This window comes from Syngnathus typhle, linkage group LG18 (assembly GCF_033458585.1).
Source record: "Syngnathus typhle isolate RoL2023-S1 ecotype Sweden linkage group LG18, RoL_Styp_1.0, whole genome shotgun sequence".
NCBI classification, from domain to species: Eukaryota; Metazoa; Chordata; class Actinopteri; order Syngnathiformes; family Syngnathidae; genus Syngnathus; species Syngnathus typhle.
In genome coordinates, this window is record NC_083755.1 from 9,165,515 (window position 1) to 9,184,612 (window position 19,098).

Genomic DNA, 19,098 nt, shown 5'->3' on the forward strand with positions numbered 1-19,098 from the left:
TTTTTTGAAACTTCAATAGCGGCGTTGAAAAGCAGACATGAATGAGGAATCAAATATGATGGGATGGATTGAGTATGTGCCCTGCTTCAGCAGATTAAGGCCTGTGATCCTTGCCAATCGATGATGGGGCTGCGGCGGGGGGCCGGCCGGCTGCGTCAGCAAAGCCCGGCGCTCACAACAACGCTGCTCATTCCATTCTTTGTTAGAGGTTTCAAGCTTCAGGCTTAGGCTAAGGTGATCGGGAAAAAAACCAAAACAATCTGGATCATTAGAAGAAAGGGTGCAAAAGAAGAAAAAAAAAGGATAAGTTTGGACCAGCTTGGTTTATTGCAGGAACTCCAAAGACAGACAAACTGACGTGACTCGACAACAAAACAAACAGAACCGACCGGCGGAAAAACGTGGAACAAAAACCAGGAACCAAACAAACCTCGTGACAGTGAGCCCCGCATCATCATGCATCTCATGCAACGCTCCGACAGTGAGTGGCACACAAACAGAACTTAAATACAACACAGGTAAGAAGAGGCAGGTGAGTGTGATTACACCAACCATGGGCACACAGGAAGGGAGGGGCGAGCACGCAGAAACCATGGCAACCTCCACACAACAAAACTGGGGACGAGACATGACAGAACCCCAACAGAACATGACAGTCAACATGTATTTCAAATGGACAGAGGCGGCGCAACAGGGTGGCCACTCCTTTGTCCGTTTTTGACGATCAACTCCTCCATTTCGAGCTTTAACACACTTTTTGAAACACGTGATCATTTTCAGAGAGATCCAGAGTCGCCATCGTTCCAGTTTTGAACAGATACGAACAAGCAAGTTAGCCATTGGCTACCTCCCCAGGGCCCACTAGGACTCGGATGGCCAGTGTGTAACGATTGGCAAGGTAGCAAAAGGAGACTTGACCTGAGGCAGGAGCTCTCCCTCTCTTTGACGGCAGCTGTCAGTCAGTCTGACAATGACTGGGGACCAATTCCTTCACATTGGATAGCTAAAAAGGTGAACATAAAGAGATGACAACATGAAATAATCATCATCTTTCCCCATGAAACATGAATGCATTCTGTATATTCAATCCTCTGGTTAGAATTGCAGAACATGCAGAAATGATTCAAAGTTGCTTCTTTGCAACATTGAGATGAACGTGGGGCGAGAGCTATGGAGAAAAAAGATCTAAGAAGAATACAGTGGTCAAGGTGAGACGCAAGGTGCTCGGGTATGAAGGAGCAAAGACAAAGCTCTGAAGAAGTTGATGATGGCTGAGAAAGCGGAGAGTGACAGCCTCCGCCTCTGTGGCTAGTTAATATTCTAGCCGCTGCCTTGGTCCGTCCACCTCATTTCTGTCTGCAAATATTTAGACTGGGTAGCCGTGTATCTATGTTTTCTTTTACTCTGACACACACAGCGCGCCGTGTCGAGTCGACCGACTACATCGTCTTATTACAGCGAGTTAAAAGGCCATGTCCACACAGACGCTGGCATTTGAAAACAAATGATACTTCTCCATGTTTTTGCCATGGGGATGCATTTCTGCTTTCATCCCCCCCCCCCCCCCCCCCCCCATTTTAGCCGACTGAAAGGTGAGTGTTTAGAAAAAAAAAAAGTGAATTGGTTTGGAGTTGATTTCCCCCACATAGAATAACATGAACATTGAAACGGGGCGGCACGCAAAAGGGGATGGTGTTAAATAGCACGCCACGCCAACAGGCTGCTAGAACAGCGGGCGAGGAAAGATGAATGAACATCTGCTGGTTCAGGATTTGCTCCAGGTTCTTTTGACATTGCTCATATCAGGATGTGCTGGTGATCAAACAACCCTGAGAAGGACAAAGACTTCAAGAAGAGTTCAAGACAACTTCATAAACAATTACAAAAGAAATCAACAAAATATAAATAGGAGAATAAAGTACATCTTAAAACAGAGGCGCTAATGAGAAGAAAAAAAAATAGGTTGGGGAAAAAAAAAAGGTTGGTGACATATTTGCATGTTATCTGGGGATTATGTCGATGTGCTGTGATGTATTAAGCTACACTGTAGTACTCAATTAATTTTCCTTTTTGCCATTTTGGCTTGACGGAAGCATTTGTCAGCCTCATTTCGAAGGGAATTGCTATTTTGAGCAAAATAGAACAAACCAAAGTGAGAAGAGTTGCAGGGGGGGGGGGGAGGAAAGTTGAGTAAATGCATCAGAGTACGTGGATGATGCAATGTGTTGCTCATGAAGAAACAATTCCTTGAAGAAACAAATGATCTTTGTCCACATGCACGTAGTTTCCCCAATCTCCTTGACTGCTAAGCATTTGGACTTTAGCTCATTATTTTCTCATTAGATTCCAGTTTGAGGCCTTGACAACACCGACGCATCTGCTGCATAATGAAACGGTACACAGCGGGTCTCTTTTTCTTTGCTTTTATTCATGTCACACGCAGGGCTAGTATTTTGGAACATTTAATTACAAAAGGGGACAGCGGGGAGGATGGGCAATAGAGGAGAAAAATGATTGCTTTTAATTAATGAAGTGTACAGGCTCAGGAAGGCAGTAGGGGAGGAAGTGAGGAGTCCAAAAGGACATCAACATCTGGCTTCCGCCGCAAATAAAAGCCCATTTGCTTGTGTAAACGCACATAAAATACACAAGTGGTGTCAACACTCCTTTATGCATCCCCACTGTGTAATGATTCTCGCTTTCTACACAAAATGTCTTTATTAACAACAGCACAGACAGGAAATGCTTGATCGTGTTGAAGCCAATCCGACATCATTCCGCTTCGCATTATTCCATTTGCTCTTCAAACGTACTAGATGGAATTCGCCGAAACGGAACGGAAACGGAGAACGTCCTCCTGATTCCGAATCGATCGATTGGAAATAAAATGGAGGAGGATAACGTTAAACGAATCAGGAAGACATTGTGACTATTCGGGCTGCGAATGAATGCAATGTGGACTTCGGCAACCGGCGGTCATCGTGTTTGCTAATTGTGTCATGGATGATTAGAAAAGCCCTTGGCAATGATGTTGCTTTTCCTGGACGATACTAAATCGATCGGTAGCTAGTGTATATCGACTATCTCGATCTGTCTCTATCAAAGTGCGCTTGAAAACATTCCCGGCCTTTGCTTTCAGGGTGTCGAGGGGCGGCCATCTGCCGAGGTGCTATCCTTTCAATTTCCTATCCTCAGCGGTCGCTCATCAAGCCAAACTGCTCTAGCCAAGCCAAGCATGCCTTGACTCTTCATTCCCATTGCTGCTTTTAGCACTTCCACGGTAGCAACAGCAGCAGCAGCCCCCTAGCAGAAGCCATGTCGGTAATTAATGGATTTACACATTGAGCTCTTGTCAAACACATGTCAAGGGCACGGAGCTATCCCAGCCCACCGTAAGCGATTAACTTCTCACAAAGACATTCACACACTGGTGAATTCAGCTCTGATATCAAAAGCCACCCAGTGTAGTGCAAGGATACACCCAAACACACAAAGGCAATTATCTCAAGCTAAAGCTCATTCATTGGGGTGACTCGGGGAATGCAAATCACAAATTATTATATCGCCCCGCGGAGGGCGGCAAATGCTTTCGAATATTAGTGGAATCAATTCATTCTTGGATATTGTCATTTATTTTTTTTCACCCGAGTGACAGCAAATTGGAGGATGTCAGAAGAAGTCGTCTAGAATCGTCAGTCATCCCATAATAATATAATATCATTACATTTATACGGCAAATAGGGCTCATTTAATTTGCAAGACATGTTTTCTTTCGTGTTGGATTGGCGAATCGTCAAATGGAGAAAGGTGGATTTTGCGTAAAGCTCATTAGAACATTTGAAAAGGGGGTTGTCTATTTGTTTCCCCTTAAATGACTGGAAAGGGAAAATGTGCACGTGACCTCTTTTCATCACAATTCAGCTGGGATTTATTTGATGGAATGAATTACCCAGGGTAATTAAAAAGCTTTTTTTTTTTCCGCCTGCCCTTCCCTCTCAACACAACAATTTGGTCCGAACCCAGAGAAGCAATCCAAAATTAATTTAGCGCACCACTGAGTAGTATTAATGCTTTGGCCTACTGCACCGCTTCTTTTACATTGGTTACGTGATATGAGACGATAGGCTGGATGTGAGAAGTTCCTCGTGTCATCAGCAGAAAGAGAAGAAAGAAGAGTAGCGAGCGGATGGCGGCACGTGGATGGCGTTACAACACTCTGCACTCTGTAGATAACTTCCATCGAGGCAACGTTGTTTTGCGTGTTGACACGCCGTCACGGTCTTACTCGCTGACAGCCACAACATGAGCTCATAATTAAATGTGCCAGCATCAATCTTTGGGAGTCAAGCTATTTTATATGGTTGGACATTTTTAGAATGCGAACGTTTGGAACAATCATGTCTCAAATTGTTGGCCCAAGTTTTTGGGTTTGATCATTTCTTGTCCTGTCTGAGGTTGGAATGACCCCGGCCGGAACAGGTTTCTCATTCAGGATTTCTCTGCGTTCCCCTTTCCTGACCAGTTGTCAGTTCCAACAGCAGGCAGGATCGTAGCAGCAATTGGCTTCTGGTAATGAGCAGTCCCTGCTTTTCCCCCCAAACACAATGTTTGACATGCCACCCGCGTGAAGCCAAGCATGAAAACACTTCCATTCTTCTGACTTTGCATCTGAGCTGCTTTCCAAATGCTACGTAGGACTTTAGAAGCATGAAACTTGGGCGCGCACCCCTTCTCTGACCATTACAGAGTATAGTAGCAGTCAATTTACAAGACAAGGGAGGTCACAGTATGGGCTAAACCAATTTAGCACAATATATGGGATGTCCTGTTGCAGGATATTTACAGTTGGAGGAATTGGGTGGGCTGGCTGGCTGGCTTGCTGGCTGTGATAAAATTGATATCAGGCAGGCAGGCAGGCAGGCAGGACAACGTGGCGAGGGAAAAACAGGTTCATAAAGAAAGCCGCATGGTTCTAAATCTGGTGTCAATGCTTTTTGACCCCCTCGGGTGACTTGTGTTTACCAAACATCATTTTGAACAACGGCTACGTGGCCCGCATCGCAGTTTTTCTTTTCCGATTAATACCACTAGTCCAGAACCTACATTCACTTTATAGTGGCGCTCGCTGGATATTTGAGCACGTCCAAGCTTCATTGGCTTCTTTTCAGCATCACATATCTTGAAAACCTTTCGGTAACTTTAAAACAACTCTACACAAAGGCAAAATATTTCTTTTACTTACTTTGTAGACGATTTGGGACTCCCTGCAAATTTCTTCAGCAACCAGTATTTACGTGTACGGGAATGGGCTTTTAGCTTTCAACACGTGAACAAAAGAATCAATCTATCGAGTAAAGAAATGTTTATTAATAATAATCATCATGGTTGGAATAACTGCAATAATCATTGCGATAATAATGCACCAATATCATAATAAATAGTATTATTAGTTTGGAGCACATTGGGATTGGGGGGGGGGGGGGGGAAGAAAACAAATCATAAGCATTGGGACACACAAAATAAATCTTTTTCTCCTCACCAAAGCTTTTTTTTTGAATGAATCTTACACTGAATACCATCGAATTAAAATTGGAGACCTTCAAAAACAGTAGCGTAAAGTCACCATTAACTTTGCATTGCTGATGATGACAGATGGCTTGAAACACTCTTGCTCAAAATTCAAGACTCCTTTCATAACATGTTTGATTTGGTGTCCCAACACTTATGGACTAACTGTACATACACGCAGGACTGTAGTGAAGATCATGGGAATTAGCTGCTAGGTTGGATCAGACTTCATTTCCTACTTCAATATGAGAATAGTATTTAGTGGCTTAATGCGTCATTGCGGAGTGAATTCTCACACCACTTTGGTTGTGGAACTCTCATGAGAAAAATTGTCCATATCTAAGTTTTGGCATTGCAAAAGCAAACAAAGCACTCTCACCAATACCGCGGCCAGATGACTCAGGAAACCTTTCAACAATGACCTTGGGTCATTTAAGATCGGACCGGACTGATCAATTTGCCCTTCATTACAGTCCTAGGTGGAAAAAGAAAATGCAAATGGATTGATGTCAACTATGACTTTGATATTTTAGTACACAGTGATACAAAAGCAGAAAAAAAAGATCTGCACATAATACAAAAGCACATTGAAGCCTCAATTACATGAAAAAAAAGAGAAGGACAAACAACAGCATGGAAGGAAATCTTTTTTTCTTTCTTTCTATCATTCAAACCTTTGTGCTTTGGGGATGGATCTATCTGCATAGGACAGGACGGCTGTTGGAGGAGTGTCGGTGTAAAGGCCACAGTATACTCGAAATCCTCATACAGAACCGTCTTCACGTATCGATAATAGTTTGATTCTTCATTTTTGCTACAGAGAAATCATTTAAGAAAATACTCGCCTGCAGACTTGTCAAATCCAGGTCCAGAAAGTAGTCGTAGGAGCCAGAGTTGGATTTGACACCTCTGTAAATCTCGTGATTAGAATCACAAAGGTGCTGCTACTATTCTATTGTTAAAGTTGCTTGTGCACTTACTATCTCTTTTAATTACTCTAAGGCCGAAAACAGTTTCTTTCACTATGCCGCTGGCCTTTGTGGGAGTTCAATAAGAAGTCATTATTAGCTACAGGGTCAAACGGCGGCCATTGGAAAACCCGTATTAAGTTTTAAAACCTTGCGCTTGGTTTCTGACCAAAGAAAAGTATACTGTGGTCTTAGATGTGGAGGTCATTGGGTTACCAGGGGAGGTAGTAGGTGTTTTTTTGACCATATGGGTTGTAGCTGGGGTGCAAGCGGCGCGCACTCACTTGACAGGATAGCTGCTTTCCATTTTGCATCTGAGGTATACACAAAATAACAACACGGGGAACATGTTGGAGAGGAAGCTCAAGGATTTTTTTTTTTTCTCTCGTCTGCTATGTAAGTTTGGGCGGAGGGCTGTGAGAAAAGTGATCTTCATGAGAACGGACACAAAACATTGGAGCTTGTAGGGTCCCCTCCGGATTTTGTCGTTAATGCTTGAATGAAAGCCGCTTTGTTTTTTTTTTCCTTTTCTCCCAAACTTCTCCAACCAGCAGTAGAGCGGGTTACATGTAAACAAGATGAAATTCTTCAACCAACAACAGAAAGAAGAAGAAAAAAAAAGGAGTTTAAGAAGAACAAGGCAAACATCCAAGTAAACCTAGATCTCTGCTTAGATTGACATCGTTAGTTGCTTTCATAGTTTGTTCTTGTTTTGTTTTCTGCTGAGTCTTTTAGCCTGCTTTTCTTCTTTGTGTCTGCCTGGCTTTTCCCCATCCAACCGCCGTTAAAGTGCTCAGCTGTGGATCGCTGCGGGATGATGCTGGCTAAGCCTTTCATGAAAGATAATCCACTTGCCGCCGCCCGGCCCGGCCCGGCCCGCACTGGCATTTCATGTCAGTTTGCGAAAAGTCTTGCTTCCAACCACAGAACACACAGTCTTGCACTGTATGACCCAAGCGTCCTGAATGTGTCAGGTGCACTTTGAAGATACAAATGTTGCCGTACTATCTGGAGATCCTTTTTCAAACAGTTCTAAAATCTATTTGAGTGGGATACAGAGTACTCGTTTATCGTACGGTGGAAGAGGGGGAAAAAGAGCAGGAGGAGCGTTCAGTGTCATCTTGTGGCGAGAATTCACTCCTTCTGTCAGACTCCTGAAAGTTTATCGGAAAAAAAACAACAACGCACCGCACCCTGAGGCTGCTACATTCATCAATGCACAGCGCTCTTTTTCAGAGGGTGGACAAAATAACTATCCTGTTATTTAAATCCCATTCATTGGCTTAGCAATGTGAAGGCATCGACATAGGGCAAACAAGTCAATTATTAAAAATCAATATGAAAATACATTGTAAATAAACTGGCATCAAACTCAAAAAAATATATATATATAAAAAAAAAAAGCTACAATAAAACCTGCCAGTACATTTAACATTTTAATTTCTTTTCCATATTAATCATTAGTGGTGGGCGGATCAATCCAAATAACATTGAGGTCAAATCAATATCAACATGGGATCAATACTAGTGCGAGAAGATTTTCTCTCATAAAAGATTTATATTTGTTGTGGAGTGATCACCTGGAACAACTTAGAACTTTATGTTAACCAATAAACTTCATTCTAATGATGACCTAGCTTTTAACATAAAAGTCGAAATGCATTTTTAAAAACTTCTATTTTAAGCCCTGCTTTTTAAAAGCTGCCCTTTTCTATCGCTACAATGCAATTGTTCTATAAACAGGTGGCCAAAAATAAAGTCACAAAATTCCAGCTCAGGCAATTTGGAAGTTAAGGCTACGGGGAAATAAAAACACTGCTCCAAAATGACAGCATTGGTTACCATTGCTCCCTCTTGCCACGCCCACAAATGACAAAACAAAAGCAAAAAAAGATGCTTACATTTTGATAAGCCAAAGTTAAAGAAGTGTGGAAAATTCCTTGAGTTGGTGTACATTTTTGAATGAATATAAAAACAGTGCAGAAAGCATGAAAGCTTCATATTTTGTCCACCCCCTTTCCCTCAGAACTTTCTATTCCTGCTCCCCGCAAACTGTAGCACCTTAATTGCACTAAGCTTGAGGAAAGCCGCAGAAGAAAAGAAAAAAAAAAAAAAAAAACCTGTATAAGGCCTTTTCATCTTTTCCTTCTGTATTATTCACATGGGACGGTCTGCTCCCAATTTCCTTGTTCTCATCAAATTTGAAAAGCCAGGCAAAGAAATATTCTAACTGATCCTGCAATGATTAAACATTTCTGTCTCTCCCACTGGCTGCAGGGTGCTGGTGGTCCTTCAGGATGCTCCCCCTCCTCCAATTTTCATTCTCGCTTCCCCCTTTTTTTCCAGATCAGCCACGGTAATACAGTCAGTCCGGGTCAGTACAAGTCCAGCATATTATCAGAAACATTTTGCTATATCATTTACACATTTATATCATTTACAGAGCACTGTATTTTTAAATATATATATATATACTGTATATATAAAACAACGACACCTACCTAAAAAGTTCCAAGAGTTTTTGAATTACATTCAGTAGCTGAACTGAAAAAAATAAAATAAAATGTCAACAGAATAAAACATCACACAAGTAGAAACCTCATCATACATTGACAGTGCATTAAATCCTGCATGGAAGTTGAAAACCAAAGGCAAACCTATTCTCAATAGCTGCAGATCACAAATAGATATATCTATATTCATATATAAATGTTTTTCTCTTCTTACCGGTAATACAATAAATACAACATTAGTAAATGGCTACAATCGACTCTTCGACCGACCGACCGACCGACCGACCGACAGCGTGTTATTAGTACAACGTTTCAATCTAGAAGGATGAGATCCGTAGAAATAGAAAGGATTAAAGAGACTCTTCATAAAACTTTTCTTTTTCTTTGTACAGATAGCTCCAGCGCCATTTGGACACCAAGTTTGCAGAGTTTTTGCCATTTTGGAGTTGAAATAAAACCCATGTCATTTGATGTGTTCCCATTTAAGCCAGTTTACACGAGCCAATTAGAACCATTTCATAGCTTCACATGGGTGAAGGTGTTTATGCTCCAAATAGCACTGAGCCCATCAAAATGGAAGAACAAAACAAATTCTGAATTGGTCAAATTCAATCATTTGTTTGTACGTCTTCTGTGTTTTCTACAAATCCATGGTGACTGGCATTTCAAATCCCAAAATAATCCAAGTTGTTCCGTGTGGTCTAGGTCGTTTTTTTTTTTTTTTTTTTTACTCTTTCTCCCGCTTAGCGTCGCCCTCCATCTGATGCTTGAAAGCAGCTGTCTCATTTGTCTGAAATCCAACCCGACACAATGTTTATAAAAGCAGTTCACTACACAGCACAGCCACCTGGACCACTACACTACAGCCACCTATTTGGTTGGTCATAATGAATGGGGGGCCCTCCAGCAGACATCTTCTCATATTTCCATTTGTACAAATTCATATATTTATATGTTTTGACATTACAGGACATGCCAGAGAAGTAAGATCTTATCTTTTTTACCTTCAACGTTTGGAAGGTGTCTGCTCGACCAGCTGCGACCCATTTGAGGCACACACACGCACACACACACAAGCCCCTCCCTCTTCAGTCTGACAATGAAGATAGGGCGCTAATAGGTGTGAGTGAGTGTTGTGCAACAGGTTCCAATCAAAAGACATCAGGACTCCCCCCCCCCCTCTCTTTTAAATTGGAAAGACATCTTTTTTTTTTTTTTTAAACATAGTTACTGTTTTACATTTGTATGCGTATGTATATATGCAGGTATATACAGACACACACACGCACACACTATCGCTATATACACACGTACATATTCACAATACATACATAAGTCTTTGTTCCTTTTGTAAATCATAAACATAAAAAATTTTACAAAAATAAAATGTTTTATGGTGACCTGTCGACTTGGTCTCTTCCACTCAGCAAGGCTCGTTTTCTTTTCTACAGGGGTCGGAACCAACAGCCCCCTCTGCCCCCATAATTAGGCTCAATGGTTCAGGCCGTGGCCTCGGAGGAGGCCTACAATCATCTCCTCCTGGTCCATCCTTATTTTGCTCGGAGTGTTTTTTTTCTCTCTCTCTGGACAGGACGGCTCCGTAGCGCTCTTTTTTTGTTTTTCTTGGTCTTTTATGATGTCCCTCGGCTCGCACATTTTTCTTCTCAGTTTTTGATGTCCATCTGTACCCATCACCTTTTCTTTACTAAAAGAGAAAGAACAAGGAAGAGTAAATGCAGCGATGCAGATACATTGCAGACAGGGAAATGTTATTTTTAGGCTAAGAATGTTTGGGTTGATCTACTTTTACATGTGTTGCCTTCATTTTTTTTTCTTTAAATGAAAGGGACTTTATTTGTTGATTGGGTATATTTGAGCCAAAAGGTCAATTTGGTAAAAGACTATACGATGTTGTTTCATGACCTTTTGAAATATATTTGCATCCCAACACTTTGAAGGAATGCAATTATTGCCGTTATGGTATAACAAGCCTAATCCACTGCACGCTAATCAAGCATGAAGGCATTTCCATTCCAATTGGCTAGCAACCAGTTCAGCAAAGCACCTCCTCTTCATCCAAAAGAGCTGACATGGCTGGTATAGAAAATAGGTAGATGGTCATAGAATCCTTTGTAGAAATCCCCCATGTGAAGACCAGCTAGACACGACGGCATATTTAAAGGGAATGAGAGGAGCGGCCGGCTGATTGATTGACTGTCCTCTCCCACAATGCTGCAGACCTCCTTTCTCAGACCTGTCTGCAAAAATAGACCCTTGCATGCCAAAGTGCACAAATTGCTTAAACAAATCATAGAATCATTTTAGGCCTCCTAATCATTTCTTACAAGGCGCAAGTGGAGTAGGACAATCTAAAGTGCACGTTGGGTGAAGTTGGATCTTCAAAAGGAGCTGCTTGTAAATTCAGCACCGCTTTGCAGTTTCTTAGTCCTGCCCCCCTTTGTATAGAAAAGCGTGAGAGACGGGACCTGTGGAGCTGTATCAGTGCGTCGCCAATCAGAGCTGATAACCGCCTCGGCTTAACAGGCTCACACCCTCCGAGACTTGTTTCACACTCGCACGGAAGAAGCCTCGGAGGATGGAAAGGAAGCAGAGGGCAGCGGAGGCTGAGGGGAAGGGAGGTAATAGGAGCGACCTCCCAAACTGATGCTGGGGTTCAGCAATAAAAATCAACAATGTTTGGGATTTGACAAGAGACATGAGAAAACCTGACAGGTGACATTGTGTATTATTATTATTATTCACACAGTAAAATTGAATTCCAGATCATTTATCAAATATACACTTAACCACAGTTGTAGATAATATACAAAATCAAACAATCACACAAGATGAGGTTAGAGCACATATTTTTTTGCTTTTTTTTATCCCTTCACAAAATAATATACAGATACAGAATCAAGCCCTAAAACATAAAATTTCAAACCCGTGTGGCAAGTAAGTCCCTTTAAAGTTTCGAGATACGCTTCAGTTGTACTTGAACTTCACTTTTTGTTTGAGAATTGCTGTGACTTCATGAAAAATATGTGGCCTTTTAAATTGGCTCCCATGTGGATCCTTTCAGCTTGATTCACAAGTCTTTTGTCTCCCCACAATCCTATCGGGGACACAAGGCTACACACATCAGATGGAGGGAGGGAGGGAGGGAGGTTCATGAAATAGACCACAAAGGTGATACCGACTCCAAGCGTACTTTGGATTTATCCAAGCGGAGATAATTGGAATAAATGCAATGATTTTTGAATGCAGATATTTATTAGTTAGTTGAGAATCCTTTTCTTTATTCGCCGAGAATGCAGGTATGCAGTCATGGAGAAATTAATGTTAATGGTGAGGGGGGGGCAATGTCACTCTGTGATGAATGTGTAGAGAGAGATTTTATTGCTTTTGCTTCTTTTATTATTCATGCCAATTATCGTCATGTGAGCCATATTGCACTGGGCACTGAGGCTACATTGCAATAAGTCGGTTTGTTCGGATGACATCACCACCGCCTCCTCGCCAAAAAGATGACTTTGGAGGTATGCTGGTTGAATGACATAGAGCAGTTGTGTCATTGGACTTCCCAAATTCGGAGGCTGGTAGAAATTGGTTGGAAATTTGGCCTTAGGAAATTCAGAAAGGATTGTTTGAACTTCAAGTGCGAGCAAACATAAGCATCACATTCCACACAGTCGTAGGCCAATGTTTGATCCTTGAATGACACGCATGATGACTGCTTATACTGTACAGAGAAAGACACTCAAATGAATTGAAGCAAACATTTTCTTGTCATATCAAACACTTGTCTAACGAGTGATATACAAAAAAGAAGCAATCACTTTTTAAGATTCATGAATGGCTATGGCATTAAATTACATGACAAACAATGTCAAATACACAAGTTGAAATATAGATATATAGATCTATATATCTATACACACATTCATATACACTATGTACAGTAAAACTATGTTTCATGATAGCATCGAATTAATGAGATAGCATCTTTTCAAAATGCTCCCCCTTTTTTATTTATATTTATGGGTACACTATCTGGTTAATACATACAGGAAAAAACAGTAGAGATTTTTGTTGGACTTTCTTGAAATATCTGTTTGTATTTTGATGAACGGGGTTTATTTTAAGGATCACTTTCTTATTGATGGGTTTGAAAGTTTTTGTGCTGCCCTAAACAACCGATCCCGATTGCTGATTTGATCATTATTCGACTCCACACCATTTCAGATTTGTCAGCCCAAGAAGCACTTCATAATATTTGACACAGATGTGTTACTTTGTTTGCATATACTGTACATCAAATATTATGATCAAATTGGGACAGCCCATTTTATCCATAATGACTAATCTAACCCTACAACACAATAAGAGCAATGGTAATAATCATTTCTGACAGTCAGTCAGTCAGGTCTATTCATTTGACTTCATCTTTTGGATCATTAGCTCTAACAATGCACTTTGTGCCAAAGCTTCAGACAATTGATGTCACGTGCATCATTTCTGGTCTGTTCCCAGAAGAATCGTTTGACACTTCCGAGTTGTTTTGTTGGCATTAGTCTTGTTTTATACCCAGGCACATTTATGCTTGTGTTGCCAGATGCTTGAGTGCGGCAACTTTTTGCGCTCACTCATTGTTAATGGCTATAAAACAAAGCCATTGCACAACTATTCTTTTTTTTCCCCTTGTTACTAATTTACACTCATAAAGAAGCTTGGCAATGACCGCCATCGAAGAGACAAGTTTACGTATAGATCCGGAATTTCTGATATATGATCACATGTCAATGTAGACATATTACACATATAAAAAAAAAAGAAGCACCAGTGAGCAATCTAACTGGGACGCGCAAATAAAAACTTTTGTGCTACGGGTTGACAATTTGAGTTGGCCACAATGAAGTTGGCAATATATGGTTGGACACACATGGACATTGAGAATAAAAGCCACATCATATGATTGCACGCTGTCAAATTGCAAAGGGAGCTTTCTGTTGAGATTTTAGGAAAGAGCGGGAGAGCAGGAGAAAAGACGAGCGACAGCGAGAGGAGCAAGTGCGAATTTGTGCGTGTTTGTGTGAGTCTAGTACGCGCGTCTGGCGTATCTTCAAATGAGATCAGTGCCTATTGACTGAACTCTCTTATCTCTAATCTGTGGCGTATATTGCCTCCCTGGGTTACTGCTGCTCTTCACACTCCCTTCCCTTCCTGCGCTACTGACTCCCGTCTTTACGATCCCATCAGACACAGCCGGCACAGATGCTTTACTGGTGAGGGAGGGAGGTTGGGAGGTTGGGAGGGAGGGAGGCGGCCCCTATACGTGTGTGCTGGGGAGCGGAATCGGTGGATGCATCAGGGACAACTGCTGGCACACGCTTTATGCCAAGTCCAATAAAGTGCCCAAATCAGACTCATTTGCTCAGTTCAATTATATTTACCCATCCTTGTGTGTGGATTGCATGTCAGTGGTAAACCTTTAGATTTTCTCTTTAATAGATCTAAAAAAAAAAAACCATTGACGTTAAAAAGAAAAAAAACACTAACTAACTAACTAACACTGAATTGTTGTTCCTGATTCAGCAATGTTGGGATTAATTGAAATCTATTGACGATGTCTACAGAGCAGCAGTCCCTAAAATCGGCCCCGCCTCCCTGTGGAACCAATAATCATAAATAATAGGTCAGGGACGAGTAGACATTCATCAGCGGGCCGCTAACTCACCGAATGCTAATTCAACAATTTGCTGGCCACACTTAAAAAGCATTTCAATACGTGATTTGTGCAGACTGATCAAGCAATGGATGGCTGCGCGTTTAACATAAAGGAAAGTCTTCCATTTGTTCATTACGTGAGAGAAATATTGAGCATCGTTGCTTAGGATGTGCATGAAACGGCGCAAAAGAATAACGTGCTTCCCTCCCCTGTAAAGCAATTCCCAAGATGCCTCTGGCATCTAGCCAACAATCAATTGGCATTTTGCAATGGCTGCTCCACGCCAGCGCTATACATCACGTCCCGCTGGCCGCATTCACATTCGCTAATAGATCAGTCCGTGTCGTCACTTTTAGCCCGGCTTCCCACTTAACGCCGAGTGTTTTGTCCCGGCTTCACGTGATTCGGCCTTCGTATTTGTCATTGGCTCTCATAGAATGGAAGCAGCCGCGTGGCCATCTATGTCATCGATTCCATCTAAGTTTGTTGCTCAAACTGGAATTTGCCGCGCTTAATGTACATCACAGGGGAAGAGAGTTGGTGGGTGGAATTCAAACCAATGCATTAAGGCATCCCAAAGGAGCCACGTTACAGACTAACTTGGAACACAGAGAGAGATTGGATATCAGGATCCCCCTCCCGCACCCCGACAAATGACAAATCAATTCCCAGATGAAATCCATACAATCCATACACCAACAACTATAATGTATTCTATTTGCCACCTGGACGCATGGTACGTTTCTTCATATAGGTTATTTATAGATTTGTTTTTTGCTGGGGAGGGAAAGGGGGCGTGACTCCCTCCTTTCTAGTAGGGAGTGAAGCGACTGCACCCTCCTCTGTAAAGGCTAGCCTGCAACATCAAAGATGAAAAAAAAGAAAGAAAAAAAAAGCTCCAATCAGTATCCAATGTAGCACTTCTATTTGTAATATGATACAAATGAACTTGTCTCTTTTGTCCAAACAAATCAATCCTCCTTTTTTTTCCTCCCTACAAAGCTGGTGGTTTACTCTTTGGAATAGTATGCCAATTTGTCTGTTTCAAAATTAAAACCCCAGGCCAGTACTATCCATGTACTTGTCTTGGCTCAATATTTATTGTCCTGCATTATGGCCGCTCACTTGTCATTTGGAACAACACACTACATTTATTATAATGGTACTTTGACTAAATAGGTTAGTCGTACAAGTTGCACATGAAATGACATGGCTGGCTGGCTGGCTGGCTGGCTGACTGACTGCAGAGAGCACAGGCAAGGCACTGCTGTCTCATCTGCTTGGCTGCACTGTCATTGATTTTAACAACAGTAGTCATTGATTTATTTGGTTATATTTCTTTATTGATATCGGCTACGTAGGTGTTTATTTAATTAGTGATAACTTTACGTATCAATCCATACATTTATTGAAATCATATACGCTCAAATAAAAGACGCGTTTCTCCCTTTAAATACGACGTGAGCCAATAATGGCTCACCGACAAAATATTGCCTTCATCGATTGATCCAAAATGATATTTCAAAGGCCCATTTGATGGCTGCGATTGTCTTCGGAGGTTCCTTTCAATATCACGGCGATATGATCTATCCCTCCACTCAAAATGTGGGAGGACGGGGCAAAAGGGAGGAGCGATTTGAACGGAAAAAAGAAGAGCAGAAAGTTGAAAGTAATAAGGAGGAAAACACAGGCCACTCTTTTCATTAAGTAAATGAAGAGGAAATAATGGTTGTAATTAATGAAGGCTTTTAGCTAGCAGCTGCACTATAGGGGAGGAAGGGAGGTGTGCATGGGGGACACATGGGGGAGGCGGTGGGCTTGTGATTGCCATCACCACACACACACACACACACACACACACACGTCACCACCGCTCTATTCATCCGTATAGGCTGCTTTTGCCAAACCCAAATTGTTGCATCAAGCAGCAGCAACGGGTATATTGATTTCTTCCAGCCAATCAGAAAAGAAATAGAATAATGAAAATATAACAAGACATAGCCCCAAATCTTGTTGGGGTAAAACTCAGTCCAAGTTTGCATGTACCTTTGCTTCTACGCTTCCTTCTTCTACCTTTTTATTGTCTTTAAATCTCACAGCACATGCATCAAGTAGATGGCTGTAACACACTGGAAGAAGGCTTTACCTAGACCCATGTAGAGAAAGGAACAATAAAAAGCAGTACTTGTGGTTTTCCTCCGTCCTCTAGGATCTTCTCTATACGTTTGAAAAGAGTTTTTCACCTTTGATGTTAGCTGCAAAGCTAGCTAAAAACAAACATTAACCTTTGACTCCCCCTGCAAAATGATCCAATTCCCAGGCTCAGCTAAATTGCAAGCAAAAAAAGCTTCAGGCCAATAGATGCGATCGGGGAGTTGGAGAATACAGCAGCTTCCCTTTTTCATTTACTGAAGTGGCATCATTCAACATTCAAATTGGGGGGAAACGCATTTCACAGGCAGGCGGGACAATTTAGCAGCCACCTAAGGGCTCGTCTTACGGTGCTTGATGACTAGTCAAGGATATCCGTACAGTGCAATCAAACGTCCGTGTACGTATGGCAACAGTAGAAACGGATGTTGAATACTCCGTCATACGGGAGGGAATAATCTTCAGACAGCCAGATGAAGAGAGAGGAAACACACTCACCATAGTGCCAACCGTATATGTGGCCGCGGGACCCATCGTATGGTGGTATGGGTCCGCTGTTGCATAGACTCGCCCGTAACTGCAAAAACAGGCAATGTCAACATTGAAAATAGATTATAGATAGATAGATAGACATTTTCTTTTTTTTGGCATGTGACAAAAACAACCATTTCCACTCACAAACGGAAACTGAATCGACACGAGTCGGGAAGCTACCATCAGTCACCCAAATGAATACCATCAATTATTGATAACATCATAATAAAAGTATTAATACGTTAATTTAGAATTGTATCAAAGTGGTAGCCGTTCACTCAGAACCTGAGGAATAGCTCTCACTAGGAAAAAGGTCGGCTGACCCCGGCCGGCTACAAGTAGTCGAGCGCCTCAGTATTACTACGTACGGATCTGCTTTTGCATACGATGTGGTTCTGTTGGCTTCACCACTGGAGCACTTCTTGGCCCGCGTAACTACAGTGGGTAGACTGAGTTCTTTCTTTTAATACGACAAATAAACATGGAAAGCTATTGCTTTCAGATTTAGAGTCACCATACTGTGAACATACCCCCTGTGGGAAACTAATAGCTTGATGGCGCTTTTTTTTATTTTATTTTTTTTATTGTTGCTAAGGAGGCCGTCGTGCATTCTGACATTATGACTTATTCGCCAAACGTAAAGCCGTACGGGATCTTTAAGATGATACAAATCAAAGCAGCAATTTGTTTCCCTACTTCCTTCCATCTCTAAGCCCAAACTGCAAAACTCGTGGACGTTAACTTTGATTAGGTCGAGTTAGATAATGGATAGGGAGCGCCCGCTAATGACAATAAGCGCGGGATGTGCGGCATTACGGCTCGTCCATTTTAACGGCGGTCGGTGCAAAGGGAAGATCTATAACCGTTTGCCTCCTCACTCTCACACTATAGAATGACCAGCGGGATAAAAATGCATTCAGTGTCCCCTTATGTATAGTACATTGTGAATCTATAGATTTGTGCTGATCCTTAATTCAATTTAAAAAAAAAATAAAATAAAAATGCCTGCAAGTGGAAACACGCGAATGTTGTTTGACGTTGTCATCATTCTAAGTGGCAAACTATCAGGATCGTATTAAGTTACTTTGGGATTGCCACTAGGACACGGGTTTGGACAGAAGGATTCATTTTTTCTGGTGGCTACGCCTTTAGGTTTCCCCAAGTTGCCAACTCCGAGCACTCCTCTTCGTCTGTCTCCTCCCCCAAGATTTATTTCCAGTCTATTCACCAGCACTGGCTTGGAACTAATCCCCCGAGCCCAAAGCCCATCTCTTTTCTTATTCTATCCCTCTTTCTCTGATGCAACTAGACTGCTTTATTTGGATTCCTCGCCGCCCTCCCCCTCTGGTTTGTTTGCTAAATTTAAAAAGGAAGCACCAATATGTCTGGAGCACAAAGATAAAAGGTTGCGTGGGTAAACCAGGTTTTGTTAAGCAGTCATTTAAGGGAGAAACCTTCGGACAAAAAAAAAGGCAAGGGAGCGTGAAGGGGGAAGAATGTTTACAAATAATCAATATTCAATTGAAATGAGTTTTAGAATACCCCCTATGAAAATCCTCTTAACATTCCTGAAGTGTCTTTCCCTAACCCATAACTCAAAGATCCAATCAATACTTCACCCTGCTTGATGAAATCG

At 41.8% G+C, this 19,098-nt stretch overlaps 1 protein-coding gene across 1 annotated transcript in view; it reads right to left on the reverse strand.

The window, feature by feature from the left end:
- Window positions 1-12,250: 12,250 nt before the first annotated feature.
- The window catches only part of LOC133143178 (RNA binding protein fox-1 homolog 3-like), a 67,189-nt gene continuing 60,341 nt past the window's right edge, over window positions 12,251-19,098 (reverse strand). The window contains exons 11-12 of the mRNA XM_061264970.1: window positions 17,427-17,505; window positions 12,251-15,633 (exon numbers count right to left, since the gene is read on the reverse strand). Of these exons, the coding sequence (XP_061120954.1) occupies window positions 15,589-15,633; window positions 17,427-17,505 (124 nt within the window). The 3' untranslated portion in view covers window positions 12,251-15,588. The remainder of the gene's footprint in view (window positions 15,634-17,426; window positions 17,506-19,098) is intronic.